Source organism: Fulmarus glacialis, unplaced genomic scaffold (assembly GCF_000690835.1).
Source record: "Fulmarus glacialis isolate BGI_N327 unplaced genomic scaffold, ASM69083v1 scaffold7146, whole genome shotgun sequence".
NCBI lineage: Eukaryota > Metazoa > Chordata > Aves > Procellariiformes > Procellariidae > Fulmarus > Fulmarus glacialis.
This window is the reverse complement of record NW_009217403.1, coordinates 22,944-37,871: the sequence shown is the minus strand read 5'-3', so window position 1 is coordinate 37,871 and position 14,928 is coordinate 22,944. Positions and strand designations below refer to the sequence as shown.

The window sequence follows — 14,928 nt, the reverse complement described above, 5'->3', positions numbered from 1 at the left end:
AAAAAACCCCAACCAAACAAAAAAAACCCTCTACTGTAATAGTGGAATTTTTGAATAGTGAAGTCATCTATACAAACAGCACAGCTCTCACCGACAGCAGTGTTTGCACAATTGAGAGGTGGTGCAGGGATGAAAACAGAAACAAGGTATAGAACAGAAAAACAAATTCCTTAAGCTGGAACTGACAAAAAAGAATCAATATCCTCTCTCAAAGCTGTTTATCAAAAATGTGTGATTAAGAAAATCTTATGCTTGTCCAGGAAATGGAGCTGAGCTTTACACTGACTTGGCCCGTAGCCAGTATGGTCCAGATACACAAGTTCTCCAGTTTGAAGAGCAACATGATACATTGCTAGGTAAGAGTTAGTGAAAAGAAATGAACACAAACTCTTAGGTTAATGCACAACCACAATAGCTACACGACACCTTATTCAACTTTGACCTTCCCTTCCCTTGCACGAAACTAGTTTTGTTGTCGTTAACTGTATAGCATATGGAAGGTCACTGATTCAAAGTCCAGTTGCTATTTAAGTAGCCCAGCAAACAGCTGATCCCTGTAAATGTCAGTAGAAATTAAGATAAAACAACAGATAAGACGACACTTACTGTGAGGTTTCTGACAATGCCTTCATAATTAACTGGAAGAATCATATGTAAGAATTAGTCACCTAAGTTAAAAAAAATCAGATGTAAAATGAAAGCATTCCCATCACGTAATATAATTAGCTTAGCTTCAAAAAATTTCTGGACATAAATTATTTTTCCAGAATGAAAACCATATGGAGCAAAACAATCACTAAGCTGTCAAGCTATTGCTTTTATGAAATTTTAGTTCACAGTCTCTCCTTCCCTTGCTTACTTATTTACAGCTTCAAAATTCTAAACTATATTAGCCACAGTTGGAAAAATAATGCAAGAATAAGTTTTCACAGAAAAGGCAACTAAATGCTGTGCTAATCAAGCTGGACTTTTCCTGCTTGCTAATAAACTTCTAAGGAAAAAGGAACAAATACAACTATCAGTACAGCAGTTTCATCTGGCAAGCATCCTTAGAAAGATAGCCAAGTGCAAGCTGGCTAAGATTCAGATGCTTAAACTCAAGCCAAAAGGGACCATTACATAATTTAGTTTGACATTTTGTGTAACACAGGCCCATTACATTTCACACAGTCACTCTGTCCTGAGTCTGATATCCAATGCTTGACTAAAATACATAAAGGATTACACTGCCAGGGAACCATTAATAATTCCTGCACAGACACATGCAGTGCTGCAAAGACTTCATGAAAACAGTGCACATGTCAAAAGCAGGAGATACTCTGCTTTTCTTCTTCCTGAACTTGTTTCTCCAGGGAGAACCTGGAACTGCATTTGACTCCCACGTTCTCCAAGGAAACATTTAAAACAGTTTAGAATAGCATCAAGCAATGAAGTAAACAGAACTTAAAGTCACTGGTGTTGAGGCCTGCAAGTTTTAAAGGGCATGGAGAACAATAATCTAGGTAGGAAAAAACCCTACGAAATGTGAACGAAACGCCTGTATTCTACATTAAAAAGTACCAAAAACTGCAAGCATTAAGTGTTCACCTGAAATGAGACTGTATAATGAATCAAAGTTTAAAATATGTAAGCATTCATTGATTTTTACTCAGGTTTATTATCTTATTTATGTTTATTTGCAGTTTACTCAACTGCTGTCAGGCCATTAGGCCATGTTTTAATAACTAGTAAATATATTATAACACTCATAAAATAGTATGTAAAAGATAGTAACAATCTAACATTCCTTTAAGACAGAAATATAGCAAATCTATACATAAACTGGTAAATCAGGAAAAGAGGTGAGACATAAGGGGGGGGATTTTCAGGCTGTCTTGAGTACCAAAGATCTGATTCAAAGGAATGCCATTCACAAGGCAAAGAGCATTTGCAGTTGGTCACGCTGAGGCAGCCCACAAAAGCCACCTGTAGGATTCCAATATACTTTCAGACCTGCAAAGTCAAATGGTCTTTAAAAGCACAGGTGCACTACTCAGTATTTCCTCTTCAACATTATCCAGGTTGTCCCTAGTTGACCTCCACTCAAGTTTACCAATGGAATATGTGGATCCTACGTTTGTATTCATAAAGTACAAAAGCATATAACCGAGTAACAAAAATTAGTTTAGCAACTACATACAAGAGAAATACTCATCTGGAACATTATTAGGTCTTAGGCGAGCTGCAGGACCAGGTACTACCATGAAATCTTGAACATCATCCAGATAGGTGTTCAGATATGCTGTTTTTCTGCAGCTCCCTGCTTCCATCCCTGCAAAAGGAAATAAATTTTATTTAAAAATGGGAACATCCATGTAGACTAGCCTTGCTGAGGAGACATGTAACTTAAGTTGTAGAAGTCAGAAACGTAATTTCTCAGGTCTTTTTATGAGCAACCTCAAGACATCTGATCCAAGGAGACCACAATACTCATGTATTGAAGAAAACAAAACATTACATAGATACACACAATCAGCCATTTCCTCAGCTGAGAAAGACACTCCAATTAAATAAATAGACAAATTTTCTTCTCTGAAGGGAAAGAAGTCTTACGAGCCTAAGAACAATAGTAATGGGCAGACCAAATATTCATTTAGCCCAATATCCTACCTACACGGTGTTCAGTAACATGTCTAGAGAAAAACCCAATAAGCACAGCAATTATGGACTGATCTTCCTCCCAGTGTTCCTTAACTGTTCCAGTTTCCAGAAGTCAAAGGGACTTCGAGTTGCATATTGCATTTGAACTCTTACTTTTAATAATTTTTGACAGGTTTCCCCTCCATCAATTTTGTAAATATTTTTTAAACCTGTATAGATATTTGGCTTGGATCATTCCCAGTGGCAATGAGCTCTGCAAGTCAATTTTGTGCTGCATGGAAGTGTGCTTACATTTTGTTTTTCAGGAAAAGAAGCAGAAAAAAATGTATTGGTAAAATACGTAACTTATTACAGAAGTAATTCCAGAAATATAGAAAAGCTATTACAGAAATAAATCAAAGTTTCATATCCACATGGATAAGGGAACTGATAACTGATAATGGATAAGGGAACTGATAACTGATAATGGATAAGGGAACTGATAACTGAAAGGAAGATATGGCTTGTATTTTCTCTTCTTCAGCAATTCACAAACTATTGCTGTGCAGTGTAGCTAAAAGACAGAATAAAATTAAACCTATTTTTCACAATTCACATTTTTTATTCTATTTCTTTTATCAGCTGGTAATGATCACAGGTGGATTTAGGAATAAAATATGAAAATTACTGAATCCCTCCCTATGTTCTCCACTTCTTCCCCCCCTCATAAAATAGTCTGATTCTCACCTACACTGATTATCTTTCACACCATCTTGATAACATAAAATGTAATTTCTAGGTATTAGCTGCTTCCTTAACCTTGCCAGAAACATGCAAACATAAACTCAGAATATTACTTTATAAAAACAGCCCTTCAAAATTCCGATATATTTTATAAAAATCAAATTTACCATGATCTGATATAAAAATAATGTTCAGGCATTTATGCAAGTTCATTTGTTTGAGCCCATCCATCAGCATCCCTACTATGTTGTCCACTCTCTGTAATGCCATAATGACCTGCAGGACAAAACCAGGAATGTAAAGTAAGTGTTAATCACTTCAATTAAAAAATAAATTTATTTCTAGGGAGAGTGAATAAATTTAAACTGTAACAGTACATGCTAATAAAGAATAAGGAGCTCCTCTTATAGACCATTCAAGGCTAGATGCAGTCCAGAAATAAATGAAGGACACAGGGGATGTAAACCTGTGCAGTAACCCCCAAACTCGTGACAGGGAGCACGTACAGCACACACTAACAGAAGGAACTGTGAGGACAGCAGACTTACAGCATTCTCAATTAAACCTGCTTTTTGTCTGTTCCTGCTTCTCTCAGTTCTGCACCCTTTAGATGCATAGTCTTTACATCGACTGAGAATGGACTCAACAGGTAGACCTATACAGCTAAACAAAAATGGGAGCCTGCAGACTGCCTAGCACCTGCACTGCTCAGGGTTACCTCCATCTACAGAAGCCTGGCTATATCTACACTACACGGCTCTTGGCCCCAGTTTTTTCGGCCCCACACCGTACTAAGACACAGCTACACATTTTTATGTTATTTCAGTTGAAGACATTAAAACAAACAAACAAAAACCCAAAACACCACCCCGTATCACAGCCGGTGAGGGTAGTTTTAAAGTATGAAACTGAGGATGTTTTTTGCATTACCAGGGCCACAACCGAGGACAAGAGGGAATGCCTGAGCGTGCAGATGCTGATGGGAGAATACCAGAGGGCTGAAGAGACTAGAGGAAGCTAAGCCTGTGGCACTCTTCCTCAAAATCCCTGTTGGGAGAGACCCTGGAGCAAATTGCCCTTGAAATTGTGACTAGCTATTAGCCTCAGAGCAAACTAGTTTAAAGGGACTGAAAAAGCCAAAGAACAAGCTACCAGTCTAGCACTATTCGTGATCAGGGGTCTGGCGTTCAAGTTCGCTTGTGTAGGTACAGCCGCCTGGGCTACTTTTGAATACTTGCTAAGCAAACAAACCAAAAGAAAGTATTTTTCAATCAAGTCATTCTGCTACCTCATCGAACTACTAGTATAAGCTGTCTTGCTTTGTGTGAGCAAAGATGAGATGCTGCTGGGGAGACTATGTACAAACCCTCAGGGTCTTTCTCTCGGAAGCATTCCTGACATACAGAACTTCAGATCCACTTATTAACCAAAGAAAAGGATAACCAATTTAAACATGTTCCCTATGCTGCAGTTCCAATTAGTTGTCTGCTACTTCACTGGGGTCATCTTACAGTTCCTTACAGGAACAGTAACTGCTCACACCTCAAGAGAAATTGGCAAGAGCTTTTTACTGTCATCACCACTGAGGTTAAATACCTAGTTAAGATGCCCAAACTTCCTGACCATTCAAGATGAGAAAATTTTACAATGTTCCTGAATTTCCAAGAGCTCTTCCTTTGCATTTTTCACTTTGCTTTGTTAAAATGTAAAGCTATTTAGTACTTTTGAAAACAGCAGCAGTCCCGAAGACTTCTTATTTATACAATAGGTACACCACAGACTGATGGGGTGAACGTCCCTTTTTTCACCCTCTTTCCAAGAAGGCATAAAATCTAACTGCAGGGAGATAAGACCATTATTGATCTAACCTTTGCACAGAGACTGGGGGAAAATGAATGACAATTGTAACATGAATACTTAACCACCAAAACTTGGACCATTGCTATAAAAATCTGTTCTTGCTAAATTTGAAGTACATAAACTTTCTGTCCCCCTCCTTCCCCAAATCAACATAAAGAATTAGTAGGAGCAGATAAAACAACATACAAGACATACCCAAACATGCTTTGGCAATTTAAAAGTTATTGAAATAAAGAAAATAAAAATTAGACTTACTAAATAGGCTGTTTATTACATGCTTTGTATCAATGTTAATTATGGATGTGCTGTCTATTCACAAATATTTTTTCTTAATAAGCACACTGAACATATTTGGTTAATCTAAATGAATTATGGAAGTTTATTATAGATTCAGAGCAAAGCTTCAAATTGGAAAAAAAAAAAAAAGAAACCACAAAACTACTTACTCCGCTGCTTACTGGTCCAAATTTATGGCCTGAGGAATCTGGTTCTTCTAAATACAGAGTGTAAAAGTGTGGTCTATATCAAACAGTACCAAAAATGTAATATTTTACATACATGTTGAGACAGTTTGAAGAGATTATATTTCAACAATGGATATCAAATATTGGAAACAACGCTATCATTCAGAGGAAGGACACATTAAAAGGAAATAGAGAAATGTAACTCAATAAAAAAAGGTTTCAGTCATACAAACAGGCTTGCATTAAATAATATTTTAACATTGTTAGAATAACGTATAAGATACTGTTCAAAACCGAAATTGTATTTACAAAGTGATTCATTGCAATACCCCTTGAAAAGGAACTTACACTTGCAATCATATACCTACCTTTCATCTTCAGGTAACTGCAGCCAGCGAAGAACAGTTACCACCCTTTCTTCAAAGGGGACTGAGCTGTACCAGAACAATACAAGATCAACCAACCATGTATTTCCAAAAGCTAAAAAATTTTAGTCACACATTACAAAATCAATTTACTTTAATAGAGAAAATTGAATTCAACTGGATGCCATTAATGGCTATTTAGCAGGATGCAAGTTTTATTTATGCTGATTGTCTGTGACTCTACAGGAGTGAATGGCCTGATCTAAAGCTCCCTTGAATATTGTCCCCATTGATTGCAATGTGATTAGAATAAAGCTCCCAGTATTGCTTGTGTTTATTATACAAAGAGAATAATTGGCTTCAAGGTGCAAAATCACGTGCAGGTTTTCATTCCTGTATTATGTTTTGAAAAAGTTTTGGTTTGGGGGTGGGTTTTTTTAAAATGTTTAAACAGTTTGAATACAAGTTCTCATACTACGCCACAAAGTAGATGCTCTATATCAATTACTGAAGTAGACCTGTAACAACATGAAGCACCCACAAAGTAATTCAGCTACTTAACACAAGTTCAAGTAACAATGTACAAGTTCCTAGAGAAAAAAATGTAGGCAGTAAATCAGGAATCAGAATTTCCATGCTATATGAAGGGTGTGGGAAGAGAAAATGATCCCAGGAAGACAGAGATGAAAAGCCCAATTTCTTGGGCGAGATTTGAGATTATTCAATACATGGTGATAAAAGACAGATTTATGTAGAATTTTCATTAGGCCGAAAATGTTTAATTGCAGTGAAGAGCAATCACTGACTAAAATATGACTGCCTTAATGTGAACTATTTTCAAAATTTGCAATGAGAATAATTTTACATTGGAACAATTTACCACAGTCAACATTAAAATGTGAGTTTTCATGGACAATATCATGTCAAGACCCAATCCATTCACTGTATGAGAGGTTTGGATTGAATGACTCTAAACACCCACAAAAGATTTTTATAAATAGAAAAACAGAAAAGCACTAAAGCTTCAAAGCTGGCTGCTCTTAAAGCTGATTTTTCCACATCTTTCCTGTAAAACGCTTGCTGAGGAATAACAAAATGATTAGACAAAGAATCTCTATTATACTGAAACAAAGTTAATTGGATCCTATCTTTTTTTCATGTTGTGTACAACTATTTAGAAAAGCAAGAAAAAAATTATGCTTCCTCTGGCGTCTGTCCCATTGCAACAGTTAAAGTAAAATATTCATCCAAGACACAGGAGTTTACATACCTATTGTATTTTTCATACAGGTTTGGAAAGGTTCCATTAACTGCTGTGTCTGACCCAGGCCAAAAGAACGTACCCGCTTTTAGACCTTGGTACATAGCTGTTAGCCAAATCTGCAGGAGAAGAACAATCGCCATCTTTAGTGCAGGTCACTGAGTGAGCTGAGTAACTGCCGGATCCACTACTGTCCCCCCACCAGCTCTGCACCCTTCAGCAAGACCAAAAACTAAAAATATAAGCGGAGCTCTCCGGACAGTCAATCTTGCATGTCATCGTTATCTGCAGTCCAGATATACCTCGCAGCCTGATTCCTTATGGCAAACACTCGGATCCCTTCTGCTGCTACACCGGGGGAGCCCGGGCAGAAGTAGGAACCACTAGCTCCCATGGACGGAGCAGTAAAGCAATGGTAGAACCATGGCTGCACACCGGGAAGGGGACGTGTCTCAAGAACAGTGAAGCAAGAAGGGGTGGGAGTGTTCAGAGGACCTATGCCCCACATACTCTGAAATATGGGAGCAAGACTTTGGTTAACTATTCCGATTTTACTGCTGATCTCATGATTTGTAGATTTCTGTCTGCCTTCTGTGCGTTTTCCTGTCTGATTCGTACACCGCTTTCTTCTCAGTGGCCCGCAAAGCCTACACTTGTGTGTTCTTTCCTCAAAAAAAAAAAAAACAAAACCAAAAAACAAAACAAGACCGAACATCGGTCCTCCCCACATTACTAAAGTTGCATCTGCTCCCTTGCTATTCTTCAGGCTAGCACTCACCCCAACTTTCTCATGCCACTTCATTTTGATGGCAGTCTCAGCAGATTTGCCATAGCTGTGTGATTGAACTGAGACGTTTTCTGTGAAAACCACATCTTTAGACTTGGTAGTAATTTGCGCAGAGTGTAAACCTTTACTACTGCTTATTACTAAAACTAACCGGTCTGTCGATTTCCTCAGAGGAGTTTACTGCAAGCCCACTTCATATTAAAAACAGAACAAAATCTGGTATCTCTATTAGTTATTCTAAGCTACTTTTCTCCCTAGAGAAAATTCCATTTGAGTTCAACAAAATCCATTACACTTTGTTTCATTTGTCATTTTGCAGCTCTAGTATGGGAATTCCTAATCATGCTGAGCAATGCTTCTTGGCTGACTTAGAGGTACCCTCTGTACTCTTTCAACATCACTATGCATCCAAGTGATATTAAGTAACAAAACAACAGGCTGATGTACATTCTCAGCAGTGTATTAATACTTACAGGCTGTCCTTGGTACCACTGCGGATTAAACTTCTCTTCACTTTTAAGGGTGAAGGATGCATTTCTTTTGGGGTCATACATCTTGTTATCAATTATACCATGAGATTCAGGATACAGCCCCTGTAATCAAGAGTATACCTTGTCGCAATGTTATAAAGAAAAAGAACCTTCCGGCTACACAAACCGATGTCCGTTAGACAAATATGCCCAATGAATAATATATATGCGACTTCTACTCCACCAGTACCTCAAGACCCAAATTTAACAGCATCACCTACCATTGCTACCAAGCCCTACGTTCCAATTCTTAATTGCTTCTCAGTGAGATTAAAAAAAAATAGGCAAGCAACTTGCACTGGGATCAAACCGAAAGACACCGTCTCAGTTCACGCATTTGTTGTATCTCTAGTACCAATGACAAAGCCATTGCCTATGTTGGACCTCCGTCACATGACCAAAACCTGGGGATTTCAAAGGTGAATTGCACGGTGAAAGCTCTAGCTGGGGGCAACCATTACATAATTAGTGAAAGAAGTGCTCGGAGGCACTAGCTGTTAGGTAGTTTTAACATACTTCGTGCTCTGCCTTCAAGCAGACTAGCTCCCTTTTACATTAAAGGATATAACACCACCACCGTTAGGACCCTGATAAACACCATGCCTGATACTTTTCACAGGAATGGGAAGCTGAGACAAAGCTCTATACTGTATTTAGGGACACTCTCGCATGGCTGCAGGGCATGATTAATGCCTCTTAGTTGCATATTCAATCATGGATAGTTGTGAGGATTACACAATTAAACATCTCATTCCTGAACCTGTGCTCCTCACTTACCAAAAGACAGTCCTGACAAACTGGGAAGATAAGAAAGAAAGTGCAGATTATCAAGTATTTGATTTAATTTTAGTTCTGACGTGATGAAACTAAGAAGGATCTGCTGGGTTCCAACCCTGCATTCGGTGTTGAAAACCTCCATTTTTCTTTTTCCTCCTATATGCAGGAGGTGATAAATTTACAAGATCAGCTTTGTGCCATTACTATCCAGGTTTGGGTACAGTCCATCACAGAGCCAACATCAATGTGATGTTCAAATCTGTCCTTTCATTTCATACCCTTCTTTGCGTCAATACCTTAAAGAAGTGGAACAAGGCTGGCAGTTTAGGAGAGTCAGGCTGCTCTCAGTCCAAGAGAAATAGCGCTGAAATTTAGTGGAAATATTTATACAAATGAGGAGTTGTAAATGGATGTGACCTTCTACCTACCTGAGAATTCTTGCAGCTATTCTAGGAAAGATTGGATTACTTATTCAGATTAAATCTGTCCATTTAGCTGTAGTGTTATATAATGACTGTTAATCTAAATTAGATAAGGCGTATAATATATACGTTTTCATATTCTGAACAGAAATCCTATCATTTTAATAATCCATAAAAAAATGTACTATTCCTATGGCGACAACTTGATAATGAACAGTCTCTTCAGTAGCGAAGACAGATAATATACAGGAATTCTTACTGTGACGATGGAGTAATGATTGGGAAAGGTTTTTGAAGGATACACTGGTCTCATACTGGAAGTGTATGTTCCACATTTCTCTAGAGGGAAGAAAAAAAAAAAAAAATCAGCAAAATTACAGAAATAGAAACCCTTACAAGTTTCTCTCATGAAGATATATATCTACTTAAAAAAACAAAAATGAAAACAAAACCAAACAAACAAAATAACCCCACCCCAAACAACATAAAACCAACAACAAAAGAGTTAAAAAAACAAAAATGAAAACAAAACCAACCAAACAAAATAACCAAATAACCCCACCCCAAACAACACAAAACCAACAACAAAAGAAATTTCCAGAAAGTTGTCATTCTTTAAAATTCTGGAGTTAATACTTTATTCTTCTTCCCATGTTCATTTACAATCTGACTAAAAGGCTATTAATACAAATTTTATGTATTCCTAATGACTGACTTCAATAGTCATATGAGCAAAACCTACAGTCCTTATGAAAAGCATACATAGATAAGAATGAATAATGAAAGAAATCGCACCCTCCAAAGCAGCCCTGGTGCACGGTAAGTGAAGTCTGCCGCTTGAGACCAACTAGCTACTTCACCCTGGGCGCTCCCAGAGACAAAGTGGCCAGTGGCACAGTGGTGCCCTGGCTCTCTCAACCACCTCTCAAATCACTATTTATTTTGCATTCTCCGTTTTGTTTTTTTAAAATAAAAATAAGCTCTTATTCTAGGATGAATCTCAAAGTTTTCTTTGTCTTGATATAAAAATCATAGGTTTCTAAGATTAGTGCACAGTATTTGTCAGTATGAAGGGTCATTAGCCAGGCCAAAGCACTTAAGCAAAGCTTACTTAAGTCAGGTGCCTAAATTTCCACAGGCAAATGTATGGACCCTGATTTTCAGGGAAAAAAAAGCTTAAAAAGAAAAAAAAAGCCTTCATTAATGACTTCAAAAATCCTATGTGATAAAACCACTTCAGCTGATGCTAAAGAGCTCTAAGTAATGATGCTATACAAAGACCACTACTTCTTCACTGGCCCTCTGGGTCATTATATGCAACATAAATAAAATAGAAATGAAAGGTTAGATAATACAAAAAGTGTTGTGTCAAGGCACTTTGAACTCATTGGATTTGGGCTTTGGATTAGATCTCAGTTGAAATAATCAATTTGGGCTAACTGAGATAAAAAGAAGCCAAGCCGGAAAAAGAAATCCTTTCAAGTTACATCGACATCCTCTCCCACAAATCATCACTTGTAGTAACAAATCATCACTTGTACCCTTTTTGCTACTGCAACACACTTGATGCATTTCAACCATTTCCAAATCTGCTGTTGAGGCTGTTTTCCCAAATGGTAGTTTTTTGGTGGAGGTGGTGGGGAGGGAGGTTGGGGTGGTTTTGTTTTTAAAGTAACAGAAAAATACACATAAACCTTGTTTTGTCCAAAATCCTAGGCGGTTTTGCTGGGACTTCCTGTAAGAGTTATCTGGCTTCTTTTTGGCTTGTTGTCTTAGTTAGTTAAAGATGACTGAAGACAAAAGGAGGATTTATTTTAAAATTATGGTATCACAGCACAGAAGTATGTGAAAATGTCTTCTCTGAACCCCATATGCACACATTACGGCTATGCCTGGGTTCGCTGAGAACCCTCAGCTCCATGCTGAATTGCCCACCTTTCAGCAGGTAGCAGTGTGGGTGTGTATAATAAAACTTATTAAAAGTGAAATTCTGATATTGAATTACAGGCATCTACTCTAACAGTTTTATCCAAGGGGACATCAGAATTTCATTGTAGGCATGGCTGAATTAACAGAACTAGATAATGGAAATATTTTTATCTTACAGAATGCTGCACTTGTCCTTAAGTGTTTTAAACAGGAAAATCCAGGGTTTTAATTTAATTTAGAACTGGGAAGTCCGGTAAGTTACTTCATGTGAATAACTCTTCACTGCTTTGTAAATACTGTCATTCATAAACTGTGTCTCCTTTTGAGCATTTACTAGTCCTGTAAAATGGATAACTATGAACTTCAAAAGGATTCAATACAATTTTTCAGCAACGGTCAAGCAATTTATCTGTTATTGTTACATGTCCACCACAGAAGGATAGATTTCATTACCCCTTCCTGCACAGTAAGATACTGTAGCAATGCACTCATAGAAATGTTTATCTTTACAGGATGACTGCTTCCACCATTTTCAGGGCTTACAGACACATGGGACACAAAGCACATGGAGATTTGAAGCCACAGGCCCTCAGACTGTCATGTGATATACACCCACCAACTTTCATTCATTCATGAGACTATTTTTCTCTTACTGAAGAAAATTTGCCTTATCTGAGCTTTTCACCCACCATTTTACTTTGGGGGGGTAGGGGGAGAAGACTAGAAGGCAAGGTTTTGTAACAAGAGAAAGCTGGATATCCTGTGGTATATCGTGTCATAAAAGTCTTCTATCAGATTACAAAAAAAATGTTCTAGAGAATGTAGAACTGTAGAAATAATATCTTTTCCCCAGACTGTGCCTTATTTTATGCTAACACACGTATTATTAGACATTCTGTTTTCAGAATCCTTTAAAAATGTAAGTTTTGACCATCAAAAACTCCATGGATCTGGAGAAGTGAAGTGCCTTTGATGAGATTTGTATTCCTTAGTGGTCAGAATTTATCATGGTTTCAGTGGAAACAGAAATACAAGTTTATCAGAAGTCCACGAGAGAAGTTGCACTGTTGCCTATGCAGACCAAAAAAATGAAGAAACTTTACATGTGGAAGCGGATGTCACAGCCTGGAAGTCCTACAGTTGCTTTGTGGCACCATTATCTTGTATCTCAGCCAGAGCTGTAACCATTTGTAACAGTCAGCCTCTCCTCTCAATGCCCAAGAAGTCTTCTGCAGTCAAAAATTTTGATAACCGCATGTTATGAAATTGTTTCAAATGCCTTGTTTTATTCTAACACGGAGCAAAAAAAAAAAGCTAAAACCTCAAATACATCTGTGAATTGTTATTCTCTGGAACAGATCAAGTTGTAACAACCACTGTACAAAAAAGCAAGTATTTTTACTGATTTATTTTTAGTTAAACTGAAACCAGCCACCCCAGGTAGTAATTTATGAATGACAGGAAGATTGGCATATTTTTCAGACAAGAAATGCCATCGGTTCTTTATAGACCACAGCCAAAATAGAGACAGGAAAAGTAACTAAAGTTACTTAGACACTACAAAGTTAAGTAAGACACTACAAAACCTACAGAACATATGTAGTTATGAGGCTCTCATTTCTTCTGAAAATATTTGTTAAATGAAAGTTTTCTCAGATTCATCACATCTCTACCAGCCCTTCTATATGATCTGTTCCTGATCTCTTCCTTCTATATCTTCTTTTTCAAGTATAATGAAACGCTTTCTACCTTGCTTTCCATTTTCCAAAGCCATGCCACCTAAATATGAGACAATATGCAATACGGAGTAAAAAGTGTGGTTTTTTTCTATTTTGAAGCTCACAGCAAAAAGTGTCCACATCCTAAATATAGGAAGGGCTACTTAACAATTTTTAAGGTTTCACCGAAAATCCAAAGGGTCCTTTCCTCATGCCCTCCCTCTCTTTGCCCTTCCACACCTCAACTTCTCTGTACACAGTGGTTATGTAGGGCAACAGCTTGAATTTCCATGGAGGAGTGAGGATTTAAAAGAGTAAGCATAGTTGCATCTACAGAAAAAGCAAACTCCAAGGATTTTTCAGGTAAGACATCACAATATTGCTTAGACAAAGAAATTACTCACGTAATTTGCTAATAACAGGTAGAAGTCCACCCCAAGTCTGCAAATATTCTGCTCTGAAGCCGTCCAATGAAAATAGTAACACTGGAGACTTGGTAAATCTGAACAAACAGAAATTGAAGTATTAGAAGACAGACTGAGAAATAATTTCCTGTCATTTATTTCAAGTGATAAAGATCTTACAAAGATCTTTTACAGATTATTTAACCAAAAAGAACTAAACCACTATCCCTTCTGTACCAGAAGTACTATCAATCCCCAAACTGAAAGTGTGGCCCTACAACTGGAACACTGAAACAGTATTTCAGCCTGGAACTTGATAGATAAATTCAGAAACCTATTTCACTGGAACTAACAAAAATAAATTCTCCGTTCCAGTCTCCACAGGACCTATGTTTTCCAGCCTTGACTTGGTCCCAGCTTCAGCCCTGTTCAAACAATTTCTCTCCAACTGTAAGTACTTAAACCATTGCATCACAGATGGGAATAGTCATCAGTAACTTCCTCCTTGAACAAAAAATATCCTATGTTTGACCTATGGATATGAGGACATATAAGACTGCAAAAAATCACTGATTTGCATAAAAGAATCAAATATATTTTACATGCCAATTGCAAGCTCATTTTTCCTTTTTATGTTTACAAATTGTAAAATGAATTTTTTTTTTTTAAAAAAAAAAAACAACAAACCACTTTGTTGCACTTTAGTTTCCCAAAGTAAAACAGTGAGGATAGAAGACAAATATGATTTATAAAGTGTTGACAATTTCTTTAGTGAGGTACCCCACCAAAAAATCCAAACAGTCATTTACAAGTCAAACATTTATAAGCCTTATTTCAGTCAAACAAATGTAACTACATTAAACTGAAGATTAGTCAGGCAACAAAAACATGTTTATCCTAAGAAAATTTTAATCAACAATTTGGACAACAGTTCAGCCAAAAGGACTTCATTAGTCAGAACCATTACATAGCCTACCCTACACCCCAGACAGAATAAAACATTAAGATGTATTTGTAAGATGTGTGTTTGTAGCCTGGTTTTTATTTA

The 14,928-nt window shown here is 37.2% G+C and overlaps 1 protein-coding gene across 1 annotated transcript in view; it reads right to left on the bottom strand.

The window, feature by feature from the left end:
• Positions 1 to 606: 606 nt before the first annotated feature.
• LOC104078124 (ectonucleotide pyrophosphatase/phosphodiesterase family member 1-like) overlaps positions 607 to 14,928 on the bottom strand; it is a gene marked incomplete at its 3' end in the record, with an annotated part of 37,235 nt that continues 22,913 nt past the window's right edge. Inside the window, 9 exon segments of the mRNA XM_009579647.1 lie at positions 607 to 638; positions 2,180 to 2,311; positions 3,531 to 3,639; positions 5,670 to 5,742; positions 6,056 to 6,121; positions 7,323 to 7,432; positions 8,574 to 8,693; positions 10,089 to 10,168; positions 13,881 to 13,978. Coding sequence (XP_009577942.1) covers positions 607 to 638; positions 2,180 to 2,311; positions 3,531 to 3,639; positions 5,670 to 5,742; positions 6,056 to 6,121; positions 7,323 to 7,432; positions 8,574 to 8,693; positions 10,089 to 10,168; positions 13,881 to 13,978 — 820 coding nt within the window.